Raw genomic sequence first — 15,993 nt, 5'->3', positions numbered from 1 at the left:
TGAATAGTTTCTGATAAATACAGACGAGAATAGGGGATGAACGTATTCCAGAGCGTTATTGGATATTCAGAGTAAGACAGCTATGAAAAACAAAGGTGATGGAGGAAATAGGGGTTGCTATTGAATTCGGAGTCTAACATGTTAACCATTAAGGCATCAATTAGAGTATAATCGTACCTCAATTTGTACTACCAGGCTACCCTATGAGAAAAATCCTAAATCAACATGGGATTTACAAAAAACAAAACAACAAAAAAACCAAACCAACCAACCACACAAAAAAACCCAAAAACCAACAACAACAAAGGTTAAAAAAAAAAAAAAAAAGGAAAATAATAAAAGCTGAAAACCCAAACCCCTCCCCAGATTCCAAATTCCAGAAGACTGATCTTCATCAGAACGTAAAATCCTAACAAAGCACAATGCTAAGAGAAGCCTTAGAGGGTCATCTATTAATTTTTTTTTTTTTTTTTTTTAAATTAGAACTATCACTGATACTTGGGAAACGCTTGTTAAATATTTCTCTATTGCTCTCAGCTCCCCACCTTTTTCAGACTGTTGGTCTTGGTGCTTCGTTCCCCTTACTGGGCCCTGACTGGCTGCTCATTGTCCTGGGTTCAATTTTTTTTTTTTTTGCTATGTGAAGATCTGCGAGTTCCTACAGCCTTTCTTACTAAACTTGGCAACTGCAATCTATTTGAGCTTTCCTTTTCATGTTTTCCGGATCATTGACCATTACCCTTGCTCTCTTTTCAGTGAAATACTTTCTAGAAGTGAAGTGCCCAAGAACTGTTCTTATTGGAGGTGAGGAAAATGGACACACAATATGTGCATTGTAGCAAAAGAGGCACAGGCTCTCGGTAAGGTGCCGTGAGAGACATTTATTACAATCTCAGGCTTGCACTTATACTTGCTATGATGCTTGCTCAAACATTTGCTGATTTGCTAAGTTGGTTGTTACATAAGTGATGTAGTTTGTGTTCCCACCAAAGTTACTGCTATAAAAGCAGTTTTTTGTCTATCACAAGTTACCCCCCCTGTCCTTGATGTATCAATCGTGTATCAATCCCTCTGTCCTTGATGTATCAAGTAGCATACAGTCCTTGCTTCTTGTATTTTTTCCACTGCTTGTCCTTATGCTGTTGACTCTTGGAGTTTCTCACAGGCCCGATGTCAGAATACTTGCACAGTGCATTACATGGCTTATTCATCTTGTTCATCTGGTTTTCTTCTGCTTATACTCCTAGTACACAAGCACCATGATAGACTTGAATCAGCAGCTAACCAGTGGTGAGTTAGCTTCTGATTTGTTGTAACCGCATTGTTATCCATACAACTTCTTAACGAGTAGTTTTCCTGTACTGAAATTGTGCAGCTGCTTAGTTGTACCTATGTCGTATGTCAATTTTGTTCTCATAAAACATCGTTGTTTTTTTCAACACTAATTCTCTAACTAGCCAAGGTGATTTTGACATTTAAAATGTTGCACCGTCTTCTCTCCGTCTTTCTGTCAGCCACAAATGTAGTGCATGTGTGTTATTTTTGTTATTCTGTCCTCAATTAAAATATTGCCTAGCAGTATATACAGGATGAATTCCTATGGGACTCAGTTTGGTTGAGCTATTCAGTCTGACTCTGAAACTTCTCTCTGATGACAATACTTTAAGCTAGGCTTGCATTATATGAGACATTTGTTTGCACAAAGTTTTACAGATATTTTCAAATGCTCCTAGGATAACAACTGCTAGGTACATCCACCAAAAAAATCTGAAAATCTGGGTATCTCCTCCTTGAAGGCACAGGTTTCCAGAAAAAAAAAATTTCTTTTACTGTTTTGATTTTTTTTTTTTTTAACATGCCTTCTAATCTCTTTTTATTTGAATAGAAAGTAAAAACCCAAATGCTGTTTGTGTGTCAAGCTATCTTGAGTATCTTGAGTATAAATATAGCAGCCATCTGGTGCTTTCCCTGCTGATCAAGAGTTCTGGTGTTTCATCTTCTGTCCTTTCCATGACATGTTTCTTATCTCAATTCTTCCTTGCCTGTTCCAGGATGCCCAAGATAATTTTTTCTTTGCTTAAAGACAACTTTATAACTACCCTAGATCAACCCATATTAGTGAATGAATGTGTTGTATTTCAGGGACAGTGCTGTACAAATGCAAAAGTAATTATTTGGTGATTGAAAATAATTTAAAAGTGGTTACAGGCAGATTTTCTTAAAAATTGATCTGCTTTGCCTTTATGCTTTGTAAGTCTAAGATTTAGAACAGTTTTATTTTTGTCTGTTACTATTTGCTTTAAGAAAAATAATATTCCATAGCATAAGATGGTGGCCACATATGAACCCTGAATTTCTTCTATCTATTCAACTTACTCTTTTGGTGGATTTCCCCTAAGCAGTACACCCTCTCTCTTGACTTAATCTGCATTTGCATTACTTGTTTTAGTTTAAATTTTACATGCCATTGATCATTTTGAATCAAAGTGATGGGAAACATGTACGAAGTTTGTGTGCAGATTCCTTCCGCATCTGAATACAGTTTATGCACACATTTAACATTCAGATGAGCTGAACTCTCTGAGCAGATGAGCTTTACAGTTCCACAGCTCAGCAGATTCTTTGCAGGAATTTGATGTTTCATTCTGAGGCACCTCTTTTATCTGGTTTACAGTGGCAAATCGGACAGTAGCAGAACTGTAGCTGGTGTAAACCATCACAACTTCATTTGTTTTGTGAGTAAAAAGCTGCAACATCTTTTTTCTCCACTAAGACAAATGTTTAGAAAAGAGATGCTCACGTTAAATTTGTCTGTCTTTCTATCACTCATCAAATAATTTCCATTATGCTATGTAAGCTCTTTACACTGTCAACATTTTTTCACTTCTTTTCCACAAGTTCTGGACCCTGAAAAAAAGCAAAACATACATGAGCAAATCAGGCAATGAAGCACATGTGAGCAACTTACCTGAGTATGGTAGCACTAAGTAATGTTCAATAATTTTTGCAAGTTGTGTACAGACACTGTATATGTAGAATTCATAAATATAAATCACTGTGTTTAACGTATGTTTTGCTTTTACTGTTCAGCTCAGATTGCCTTACAAGATTTGGTATTTCTTGGAAAAATGCTGAAATGCAATTCTATGAGGAAGATTTAGTAGAAAGGTTCTTTGCAGATGTGCTTTTTGGGTAGATTCAGAGGTGTAAATTTCTTCTTAATAGAAGAGAGAATTTTCTGTATTTGATCATCAAAAGCAAAACAAGGCAAAGATTTCGAGAGAGAGAGCAAGGCTCAAGGGTTGTGAATGGTTTGTTAAAGTTCAGTTACAGAATATATCAAGGAGGGGCAGAGATGAGAAGTAGGGAGAAGCAGATTTACTGGAAGGTAAAGAGAAGCCAAAGTAGCTCTGTGGTATGAAGTACAGTGAGCTAAAATAACAGAGGAAAGAAAAGAAGCACACAGAGGTGAGGGAAATAAACAGGGAAAACACTTTGACCTACAATTTGGAATATCCTTTCTTTCCTTAGTGCAGAGGAACTTTTAAAGAGAAAGTTATTTAAGAATGGTTAGGCAGGGGAAGACTCGAATCCTTCAACAGGGCAAGTCCCAATGACTCCCCAGAAGCAACAGATGTAGCTGAGCTCTGTATCTCTACATTGCTCCATATAAATATCTGACTAACTAGATAAATTCTATATTGATCATTCAACTGGTACACATATCTGCCTGTGCAGGCAACAGTGTTTGGTTTTGGAAATATAACTGCAGGAATTCTGTCTCATCATGCCTTGCTTTTGCTGCCTAATGAAGGAATGAAGCACTTTTATGTATACTCAATGTTTCCACTTTGATTCAGAACGTGTATGTGAAAACAGAAATTATACCTCTTTCACAAAACATGCTTCATGGTTTTCTTCTTTGCACCACTGCTCCCTCATGGCAGTAAAGGCCACTATGGTGGAGCTCAGCTGCTCCTTTGTGATCTAGGGCTTGTATTTGATGAGGTAGATGAGCATTCTGCAAGAAAAGCAAAGCAAGCTCTGTTAAGCTGGGAGGTAATCATGTTGTTCACAAAGCACTTCTGTAATGCTAGTCCTGCAAAGTCCAGTCCCTGTTTTGTTACTGCCCACGTCTTTTCTGCAGCTTTTTCATTTTTATCTATCACCCACTATTTGCAGCAGGGAGCAGGGATGTGTCCCATTCCCCTCAGAAATAAAATATCAGTGCTTCTTTTTGGAGTTATTCCACCATGAATATCCATGAGTAAACCACCCAGATGGTTTATATGTCATGCACCACTCTAGAAGGTCCAGGACAGTGTGGGATCACCACAGTATGAATCAATGGCCATAGCAGTTTGGGTTTTTTTCTTGCAGTGACTGTGATGTGTGTCCAGTTCTCTCTGACCAAGACAACCAAAGACTAGAACTTCTCAGAGATGGAAGGAGTGCCTGGGATGAGGAAGAACACATGGGCTTTTCCATTCTGGGAAATTAGCCCTAATTAAGCCATAAAGGTAATGCAGAACTTGAGGCAGTAACTTCCTTGTTCTTCTGGTATCTTTCTATGCAGTTCCCATCACAGGCAGTGGGAGGGCAAGTTTATCAGACCTAACTTTGGATGCCTGTTTCTTGTGTTCTAGTGGTGTCTACACCAACCAGTACAGCTACTGACCTCTGAAAATGACTTTCTTTTGCTCTGAGGCAGGGAAATATAGGTTGATGTAGATGGTAGAAGAAACTGGGACCAGCATGACAGTAAAGAAAAAACAGCTTGGAAGAGAGGCTGAGAGGGGTATGGCTGTTTTCCGTGGCTGTATTGCAGAACAAGAAGGCTGGACAGAATGCACAAAGGAAAGGTGAGCATTGCCAGCATGAGAATAAGAAACCCAGGGGTAACAGAGTAAAACAGCTATGTCTTACTCCTGTTTCTTTTGCTGTAATTTGTCCTCTTCAGTTGTACACAAGTCGTCATGGAAACTGAAGAGACCAGGAGTCAATGATAAAGGCACATAACTCTCATCACTGCCTAGTTTGCCCATGCATGGCCTCCTAAGAGCATAGGAGCTACTACAGCAGTGACAGATACCTGGGTTTATAGGATTGGTCAGGTGTCTTCTATGTATTCCTCCAAGCATGAGATCCAGCTTTACTAAAGGAGGTGGAAAAAACCAATTTTATTGTCTCATTTTCAGAAATCCCTGAAACACATGCTGCTCTTAGTAAAGTTATTAAAAAAAAACAAAATTAAATTCATCCTTGTGTGTAAGATAGATAACAGTTTTTCTGCCGAATGCTGATTTTGTCAGTGCAAAAATGGCCCAGGTTTTTCAGAATAAATATGTATATGCAGTTTTAGGGATTATCCTTTGCACACGGAAATGATGCAATTTTTTCATAAAACCATGCTTGCATTTCATTTGTTTGAATCAGCAGGGTTTCTGTGGGTATGTTTGACTGTTCTTGTACAAAAGGGCTGAAGGTTTTTAAGTACTTTGGCTTATTTGTGGGCCTGGAGAATTCTTCAAGAAGAGCTACAAAAAATCGATCCTTTTCACAGAGCGCTACAGCTTCAGGCATCTAGAAATTATGAATTTGGACAGGAGACCATTAGCTGTGGAAGGAACGGGGTCAGATGGCCCACACTGCATAACCGTTAACCGCCTAGCACTAGCCTGGCATTCTTCATCTGGTTTAATTTGAGCATTAACTTCCATGATGCTGAACTGTGCCTACTTCAGGCACGTGTCTAGAAATAAAACTCCAGGCCAGTTCAATAGCTCGGTGAATATTTTTCTCGTTTACCCTTGCTCCAAAAGCCCTTGGACTCTGGTGGCAGCAGATTTTGTGTCAGAGTTTCAAGAAGTGAGGCCAAGATAAGAAAAATACTCACATTTTCCTCAGAACAAGGTAGTAGCTTGTCCTGGCTTAACTGGCAGCATTTGGAGCCAATTGTAGTAATTTGCTTGGTGAATTTTATCAGCTCTGCAGATGTTAGCTAAGGCATCTTCTTGGTGGAACTCAAGAGAAGCCCGAAATGATAATTTCTTAGATATTGGTGTTTTTGTTCCACCAGGCAGCAGTGAGCAAGTTGCTGCGTTTGCATGTGTAAAGCTCCAGCCAAACCCCACAGAACACTCATCAATCCAACGGCAGGACTAAGCTTGGTATTTAAAAACTCATGTAGGCAAGCATAACAGTGCTAAGTTTGTTTGAGCTCTTTCCTTTTTCTGACCAGTCTCTTACCAGGTTAAACAAATAAAATTAACAATATTGCCAGTTACATGTTGATGTGCCTTCTTATGAGCTGGTACATATATTTTTGTCATGTTATTCATTTCCCTAAGAGCAAAATTGAACTGAAGTGACTTTTTGACAGACTAGATGAAGGAGAAGATAAAGCTCAAAAAAGTTAACTTGATAAACAAACCAACCAACCAAAAAATAAATCCCCCACAAAAAAACAAGCAAAAAACCCAAACCTGTGCTTATTAACCATCATGGCCAAGAAAACCTTAACAAGTGATACAGGAGGCAGAAGGGCAAGAAGCAGCTCACCATGGTTGTTGGAAACCTCTAGTTCCAAAGGTCTTTTAAAGATTAGACATGCTTGGGAGTGCAGAAAGACCAATACACCTCCCCAGAGAAGGCTGGTTGAAGCCTGACTGTAAATGCACGAGCAGTCCAGAGATTTCACTGAGATTGCTTGCATACTTCAAGTTAGGCATGTGCTCATTAACACTGCAAATTATGGCCAAAGTTCCTCCAGTAGGCTTGTGCTTGCGTGTTACATTTAAGCATAGCATACATTTCAGCTAGTCTGGTTTTGCTAGTTAGGTTTTTGTTAAAATTGTTAAAATTTACATCTGCTGAGGGAACTGGATAGAGCAAAGTCTTTTACAAAAGACACAGCAACTGTCTTTTGGTCAAATTTATGAATCCTATGTTATAGCTTGCAGTTTAAAATGCAGCTATAATATAGAGCAGGAAAATCACAGGAAACACATATGGGATCAAGTTGCCATTTCATTACTTCATGAGTTGGTTTAAAGAGAGAACTTGTGACAGGCCAGAACATCATCTTAGAAAATATTAAAATAAAAAATAAAATCCCAGAGGTCATTGATACTTTGGTCCAAGCATTCAAGTGGTGTCTCTTAGCCTAGCTTTTTTGACAGCTGTGCCTCTAGTCCAACCAGAGTTGTGTCCAGTTGGTATGGGAATTGTGTAAGTGTCTGAAAAAGTGATACTCGTTTTGGAAATAGTAATCTCCTTTCTCCTTGTAAAGGTCACAACTTGTCTTCATGACACTTTCAGTTTCATAAATATGTTTCCTCAGTTCTTCCTCCTAAAAAAAAAAATTAATCTGAGGAGGCTTTGTATCATGGGAATGCCAAATGCCCTATTGCCTCATGATAAAGCCTGGATATCCATAACTGCCTGCCACCTGGTATATGCTGCCCATTTTTAACGCCGTTAGAAAGTCTTCATCTGTCTGAAACCACTAAACTGCCTGAATGTGATAAATGTCCCCCCTAAATCACCTTGAAATATTTCATTTTGTATGCCCGAGGAAAGGTGAGGTCTGAGACACAGGGTGGCTTGTAACTTCAGATATTTATAACACCCATGTCTTTCTTTGAGACAATAAGTGCCTTTTACATTTGTAAGAGGGCAGTTGGCATTGCTAGGGAGCCCAAAGAGAGCAGTGCCTCACAGAAATGTTAGCTCCATCCCTTTCCCTGGTATTTCTGTCTGTCTGTGGTAAATTGCTTCACAACTGAAGATGGCAAGGGCTCTGTTGTTACTTTTTCCATACATGAATTAATCAGGCTTTGTGAGATTTGTTGGGTTTGTTACAGGAGCTGTGGGTACTCGCTCTAGACCTGGGAGAGGGATATTCCCTGTGTAGCCAAAACCAGTCATGTGGTCACATGCTTGAATCCATCGGTATGTTGTGTGAATCACGATGGCACTTTACCCCTCTGCTGCAAGCAGTCAGCTGGACAACTGGTTTTGCAGCACTCTTTCAGCAGGTCCTTGTATCCTTTACCAATTCTTAGAAGCATTTGAGCAGAAAATTCAGGGTGTCTCCTGGAAGATTCATACATAAACCTACAATATGTGGAATATCAGGAATTAGCAATAAACCAAAACAACTGCCCTCGAAATGGGTGAGGACAGCAGGGGTGCTCTCAGGATGGTTTCATCTGACTTTGCATGGAACAGGGACAATTGTACAGCATCTCAGTCTGGGACTGACCCTGAACCTGAGCACAGCATTGCGTTACAAGTCCTGTGCATGTAACATTTCCAGCTCAGTGTCAGCTTGACTCAGGCATAGCTTGGAGCCTTGTGGGACTTGGGGTTTTACACCTTTTTTTTTCTTTTTTTTTTCTTAATTCTGTTTAAAGCATAAAAAAATAATTTCCAGTAACAGACGCATTTCTCAGTAGATGCTGAAAAGATTGGCTCTACTGAAGCAGTCACCCTGCAGACAAATTGTGCTCGATCAATTAGCTACACTTTTCATAAATGTATGTATGTTATTAAATGATGTATGTTATTTGAAGTCAGTGAATTCTCTGTCTTTGGGACTCAATGCTGTTTCTGTTGCAGCCTGTGGCATTTTTGCTCAGGTTTACTGCAGGTAGGATCAAGTCTTCATTGCACAAAGGAACACGGCTAGAACAAAAATGGATCAATTATGAAGAAATCAAGACATGAATCTGATTTAAACAAGTAGTATTGAATTCCCTCGGAAGAGTGGATCAAAGCTATATTTTTGGGCTGAGATCAGAACTGGTAGTACCCAAATTTCACGTGTTTCTTCATTTTTGTTTCTGAAGTAACACTTGTGCCCTGTTCTGCATTTGTTTCCATTCCATACTTTCTAGGGTCGAGTGGTATTTTATGAAGATCAACATGCACAATGTCACATTGCTACATGCTCACAGAGCAGATGAATCTGAGTCTGATGAGATGTGCTTTAATGTCCAAACTGTCATCTTTTGACCCAAGTAGAGAATCAGCAAAATTAAATAGTAGAGAAAGACTCATGTTACCTGGCTAAGTACCTATCTTTTTCCTGGGCAAAACATTAATGTATTTCTTTGTCTTCTATAAACTCTCTGATGTGAGGGGACAAGTCTGCAGGTTTGTTGTCATTTTCTGCATTAACTATGCATTCACTTCTTTGTAGCAGAGGCTTTTCACAGGACTTCTTAATTTTACTTGATATGATGTCTTAGTTGGTGCAGACATAGTATAGAATCCTTTCCTGCAAAGCCAAAAAATGAAGGAGGGAAATGTAACCAGATTTTAGTAATTTTTTTTTTTCATCAGTGTTTTAAACTTCATTTTACAGACAGAAAATGTGACCTGTGCAACAGACAACTGGCAGAACGAGGAAGAAGACTGAAGTTCTGTTGATCTATTTGCTGCAGTCCCTTGTTTACCATTCTATAGGTGGTAGGTAACCACCTAAACTGAGAAGTTGGCTGTCTAGCTAGATGCCACAGAGAAGTGGTGAGGTAAATGGATTTGCTGTGTTAGAAGAAAGTAGAGCAAAGAGGACAGGCAGGTACTGTGTTTTGCTGAAAGTCGCACAGAAAATTGGTGGCACAGCTAGAAGGTGCAACTGAATCTGCTGAAGCATTGTTAGGTCTATTTAGTCACAAAGTGATCTTTCTGCCCTTTTGGATGACTTCCTGACAGAAAAAGTCAAATGAGACAATGGACAAGGTTTTTAGAGTGAAGAATTAAACTCCAGTTTTGGAGAGCAATCAGTACACTACAGGAGGAATAGAAAATAATCTGAAAATATAACAAAAATGCATGTAGTTTCTGTAAACACGTAAATATTAAATGAGTTTTACCCTATCATGCATACAGTCCAGCATATCTCCACAACAGCAGTCCTTGTGCATGTTAGCAATATCCATCACAAGTTTGTTAACGGTAACAAAATCAGCTTTAGGAAATTTTTGGCTTATCTGAGCAAGCTTCCTACAATGAAGGAAAACAGGTATTGCTTATATTCACAATGTGACACTGTGATGGCTACCATCATTTTTCTGTGGAGGGGGGGTGTATCCAAGATGCTTGGGAATGGTTTCTCCCTGCTCCCACTGAAGTTAACAGACAGATGTCCCTTGAAGCCAATAGCTGTGATTTCTTTTTTTTTTTTTTTTTTTTTTTTTTTCCCAGAGTTATCTAAGGATCCCAAGTAAATTTCCCTGTGGCATGATGAAAATAAATGTGGTAGGTGAACTGGAAATTACAGGAGCAACCTTGTGGCAAAAATGATTGAGATGAGTTGTATTTCGCTCACAATCACACTAACTTGCATCATAGAGAGATGCATTCGTTTCAAACTTTGGGTTTAGATTTTAAAAGCTAAGAGCAGTTTGTAAAGAAACGGTGACTGCTCTCATGTATAAATTTGTGTTTCTAAGCTGTGTTCCTTGTCAGATGCTCCTAGTAACCAGCATACAAAAACTACAAGGCTGGTAGTCAGGGTCACTGTAATGTGTGCAGGTGTGGAGTCACCTTCAGCAACACCCACACTTGATTTCAAAATGCGCGTGCTGAATAGAGCCTGCTGAAGAGGTCAGGAAGTATTCAAAGTAACAACCCTGAACAACCTTTGCATCTCAGCACTGAGTGTGGCTGTTCTGCAGCCAAAGCAAACAAAGTGAAGCCTCATTTGATAGACAAGGGGAAGACTCACAGAGCCTTTAAGGTCCTTTCTCCAAACTTGTTCAAGATTCCACATGTATGTTCCTGCCTCAGGCTGTCTTCTTTTATTGGCTTCACCACCTTAGGTGCCTGGTAGAAAGAAGATGCAGACCATGGAAGTGGAAGAAAAGACAACTATCACAGCGACTTATATTTTTCAAATAGGAATTTTTCAGTAGTGAAAGAAAATTGCTGACCAAGATGCAATATGAACTAGCTGTTGGGCTTGCTATTCAGTCACAACCATTTATCAAGTAAGTGTTCTGTGAAAAGAACCCAGAACCCTTTTAGACACTATTTCACTGTATTTAGCACAGGGTAAGAAATGGTTGTCTGTGACCTACACGACTGACAAACTTTGTATTACTATCAGCTAATGTCAAACTGTGTAATTGCTGGCAGCCCAGCCAAACTGCATAAAAGGCATGTTCAGCCATTCAGCAAGGGCAAGTTCTCCATGCTGCTTGTTTTCCGCCTTTACAGGTATTTTGCTCTGAATTCTGACACTGGTTAGATGTGGGGTGTGTCTCCACAGCGCAAACAGTTGGCTGAGCAGGAGATGCGTCATGGGGCTAATCAACAGGAAAAATAAAAATCAGGTTTCTGCACTATGTGTAGTGCCACATCCTCTCTCAGCATTCTTAAAACAAATCCCATACAGATATCCATAGGAAAGTCCCTGGTTGCACATTATTAAAGTAAAACCCTGTGATGGAATACCTGTTTCTGAAAGCATTCCTCCTGGTTGTGAGTGGGGTCTTCAGCATTTCTGCAGCAGTTCATCATCTCATCATAATGGATTGCAGCAGAAAGAATTGTTGGGGCATAGAGGAAAGAATGCCCTAGGGAAACCTCATAGATTAAACTAAAACTGAGAGAAATATCTTTGGTTTTGGAGTAAGCCCTTACATGCTGGGGGCAGCAGTGTTATTGCAGCACTTGCTGGTAAATTAAAATGACAGCAATTAAAAATGATTGTTTTCCTGTCGTACAAAACAAACTGTAAGTGCAGTGCAGTGTTTATCTTGGAAAAATTCTGATGGGGCTGCCATTTTCCTGGAAACTGAAATCTCAAATCCTGCCAGTTCTGACTTACAGGTAGCAAAATATCTGCTTGGTTTTTAAGGACTGCAGAGAGGCCCTTGGTTTCAGGTGAGTCCTTTACACAGACTACAATGAAACAGGTCAGATTGTTTGTCATTTGGGCCTATATCCAAAGCAGGAGGTGGCAGAACAGACTTCACATAATGACAAATTACAGCTAGATGAAAGATGCAAATAATTCACATTAGGAAGAAAAACAAGTATGAGATTATGGAGAATCTTGTCCTGATCTTTTTGGTTGATACTCCATTTGCTGTCTCCAGGCTCATAACTGTCATATCTAGGCAACAAACCTATGATTTATTTACTTCCTGTCCCATTAATGGATGTTGATGCTGCGAATGGTTTTTGCAGGCAGCTTTGACATTTGGCCTCTCGAAAGGAGAAATGTCTCCTGATGCATTTTTTTAAGGGAGAGGAAGCAGTCATGTCTTTCAGGATCCTTTTTAGCACAGCAGTCAGTAAACTGTGGAAGATTTTCCTCCTGGCATATTGTATTGAGCAAAACCCTGTCCTGTGAAAAATTAGAAAAAATTTACTTTCTGTGAGGATCCCATTTTATTCCTGTGAGTTCTGTGCAAAGGCTGCTTTAAGCCAACAAGCCCTCTTTATTACCAACTGTTTTGACTGCAGTGAATATCAGACTGATCTCTAAAAGTGCTGATTTCTCAAACTTGGATACATACTATTATGCCAAGAAAGACTTGAAAGTAGAATCATTTTCTAACACTCTGAACTGATAACAATATTCAGACTGCTTTTATTTTTTTTAATAGCAATCAGGATAATTGTTCTATTTGTATACTACAGTTTGTGGCATAACAGGATCTACCCTTTTTTAATTACAGTCAGGTTTATACAATGAAAATAATCTTTTTTCTTATTCGTCAGGTAGCAGTGCTCAGGTTCAGGTGTCAGTCATGCCTCAGCTGAGAACTGTTTTAACTCAGAGCTTGTTTCAGTGTGTTTAACAAGTCAGAAATTACCTGTAACACAGACTGACATTCAGGTTTCATGACTTCATCTGCCAGCTCCAAAAGCGGGTTGGAGCAGACACCATCAAAACCCAGGAATGTGAGTTAGTGGAGTGGAGCATATGCCTACAAATGTCATGTTTGCTAGAAATATCCAGTTTGGCTGCTCCTAAATTTTGTTACACCAGCCATAAAAGCTCAACTTTATGAACACGTTTTAGAAAGATACGGGTCAAGGATTTTAAAACACACTGTGATATTTGGGGTAGGAAGGAGAGGGGCTTTGTTTTTTTCCACTTAGCTTACAATGCTTTATTGATGGGAGCCTGGAGAACTAAAGAGTCAGGAAGGCCACACATATGTACACAAGTGCACAAGGAGTTCATGTTTCTTAATAAATGTATTAATTTAATTTTGGAAAAATGCGTACTAGCGTTCTGAAAACACAAGTCATTTCTGAAAAGCTTTGCCACAGTAGAAGCATAAATGTGCTTACCAAAGGCTCCAGGCAGTCGGTGTTGTCTCTGCAGCAGCACACCTTTTGGCAAGGTCTGTGATGTCTTCGGCCATTTTCACTGCTTTATCAAATGTCCCTCCTTGCATGTACTGAGCAAACATGATCATGGCACTATAAGGAGAACACACAGCACTAAATCTGTTGCTGGCGTCCTAAAACCTAATTGTATAACTCTTACGTGTGAGACAGAAGATCGGAATTGCCCCAGGTTGGCAGAACAGGGGAGTATTTAACTTGTGGTACATGCTGATTTCCAAGTGCCACAAAATGCTATGGGGATGTTCAGTGGCAGTGAATTTGCAAGTAGATGCTCTACGTTGACTGCTTACATGACTTTAAAATTATTCTCTTGAAGATGAGAAAAATGTTGGCCAATACTGACCTTTTCCTCTGAAAAAGAAGACAATTTGAATTAAAATATTTAGTAAATACCTCATCAATTACCATTTTTCTTTGGTATTGGAGTCTTGTAGAAAGATAATTCAAGGCCTGGGGTTGTGGCACTGGGGGTAGGAAGGCACAAGATTGAACTTCCTATTTGAGGTGAAACTATTTGTTTCTGCCCTACAGGGCCAATATAATTTCCCTGCCTACCTCAAGTGTTGTGGAGAGAAATATGCTAAAACATGGAGAGTGTTCAGCTACTTTGATGATGTACCTCACATGATTAAATAAACATTGCACAAAACACCTGTTAACCTTGAATATTTGAAGGTGAGTACTTCATCACTCTTTAGCTAGAGATGAAGGTTTTTTCTACGCAGAAAATGTGGGATAAATTGAGGACTACACTGATGGGCAAAGCACCTCAAAAATTCACAGAGCTGCATCTTTCTGTATGTGCCATGAACTGGTCCAGCAGAAAATAAATGTGTCCATTCTGTCTGAAGTACATGTTCAAATATTATTTCTCTGCCACTAGGCCTTTCTTACTGGGCAAACCTAAATGCGATCATTTTTTGAGTTTCTTGTTTGTGAGAGAATATTCTGAGATTAATTTTAACAGAAGGAGCCTGTTCCTGATTCAAGACATTACTGTCTCACACTTTTGTTGGTAGGGCTGAGATCCGTATAAAAGGGTCGAACAAATCAAAGAAATAAGCCAGCTTCTCCCTCTGAGTAATGTGGAGGCATTAACTGAGATAATAACATGAGATGAACAACAGAACCATTGGTTGTGTGTTACACTGTTGGGCCATTTAGCGCATTTGGAAGTCCTAAAGACAAAAAAAAAAAAGTTGACTAATGATAAAAATACATAATGTGAAAGCAGCATCTGAAGTACACACTGTTGAAGGGTTTCAGTTGTCTCATCTTAAGCACTTAACCTTTGTGCGAAGTTTGGTCATGGTTAGTAGTCAGTGAAGAGAGTAAAATCGCTCCAAAGGATCATACAGAGCAATAGCTTAGCTACTCTGAATAGCCATGTGGATGTAGTATTGTCACATCGTTGCACATTATGCACCCCCCATGATTAAATAAGCACCATAAAAACACCTTTTAACCTTTTCTTAGCTATCCATCTTGTTACTTCTCTGTCTTGCTTCCTCGTGGAGTATGGAGGGAGGCTGGCACAACGACAGTCCTTACTTCAGCAGTTTTTGGAGTAAAATCAGTAGTGTAACCGCACCCCTGTGGATTAAATTACCCTTCAGTACACTTCCTCTCAGGAATTGCTGGCCATCCTGCACACTACATAGATTCTCAAGCCATTAAGAAGCAACACATCTAAAGTTGATCACAAAATACACTGCTACAGTTTTGTTGTATACCTTTGACCCATAAGAAAATGCCTGTGTAGAACAGGCGGTGGCAAAATGAGATACCAAATAAGCATGCATGCTAATTTGTAGCCATCAGTACTTTAGGAAAGAAGAGAGTAAAAAGATGAGATGTAGTCTTACCTGTTTCTCAATAACTTAGAGTCAGGGCTTTGACTACAGTAAGACTCACCAATAAAATAACATGAATTATTGTTCTCCACTTCATATTGTCAGATTTTGACAGGGGCCTGAGGTAGACTTGGTTCAACTGTGGAAGACAGAAAGAATTAAGGGCAGAGAGTTACTTTTATATTCTCACAAAGACATTCTGGTTAATCAAAACCCTTTTACTTCATATATGACATTAGCTGTTCAGAATATTCCCATAATAATTAAACATGACATTATTTGCTCAGTATAATGAACTGACCATTTTGTTGCAAAAAAAAAGGACCTTGTAGATTCCTTTCTTTTTCCCCCTGAAATCTAGACAAATAGACATTTTTAACTTATCACACTCCAAACAAGTTTAAACACTCCTGGGCTTTTTATCCTACATACTGATCTTACCTACTTACAAATTTGTTCAAAGGTGGTTGCTGTGCAGAAGATGCCTTTGTAAGATGATGTTGACTGAAAAGTTCCAACTTCACCTGTTAACTTGATATTTTTGCATCCCTCCTTGCTGAACAAGCTGTCTCTTGCTCCCAGCTTCCAAGGTGTCATGGTGAAAAGGCTGAATATCCCCCACAATATATTTGCAATATTAATGGTTACCATCAAAATGTCTCCAAATTTTGAAAGCAAAACAACTCCAAAACTGTAGAATGAAGGGAAAAAAATCCAGTTGCTACAGTTATTTTAATCATTTTTTTAAAAGTATCCCATAAAC

At 39.1% G+C, this 15,993-nt stretch overlaps 2 protein-coding genes across 3 annotated transcripts in view; both read right to left on the bottom strand.

Moving 5' to 3' along the window:
- The window catches only part of LOC136101007 (albumin), a 433,515-nt gene that overhangs the window by 386,099 nt on the left and 31,423 nt on the right, over positions 1-15,993 (bottom strand). The window lies entirely within an intron of this gene.
- Positions 4,923-15,327, bottom strand: LOC136101430 (alpha-fetoprotein-like). Its single transcript, XM_071808363.1, is given in 14 exon segments — positions 4,923-5,150; positions 5,897-6,050; positions 7,254-7,348; positions 7,980-8,118; positions 9,069-9,283; positions 9,882-10,011; positions 10,736-10,833; positions 11,464-11,608; positions 12,160-12,253; positions 12,256-12,361; positions 13,318-13,349; positions 13,352-13,449; positions 13,668-13,728; positions 15,243-15,327. Coding segments are annotated over 14 exon segments (1,680 nt in total).

Source organism: Patagioenas fasciata, chromosome 4 (assembly GCF_037038585.1).
Source record: "Patagioenas fasciata isolate bPatFas1 chromosome 4, bPatFas1.hap1, whole genome shotgun sequence".
Lineage (NCBI taxonomy): Eukaryota > Metazoa > Chordata > Aves > Columbiformes > Columbidae > Patagioenas > Patagioenas fasciata.
This window is presented reverse-complemented; position numbering and strand designations above follow the sequence as displayed.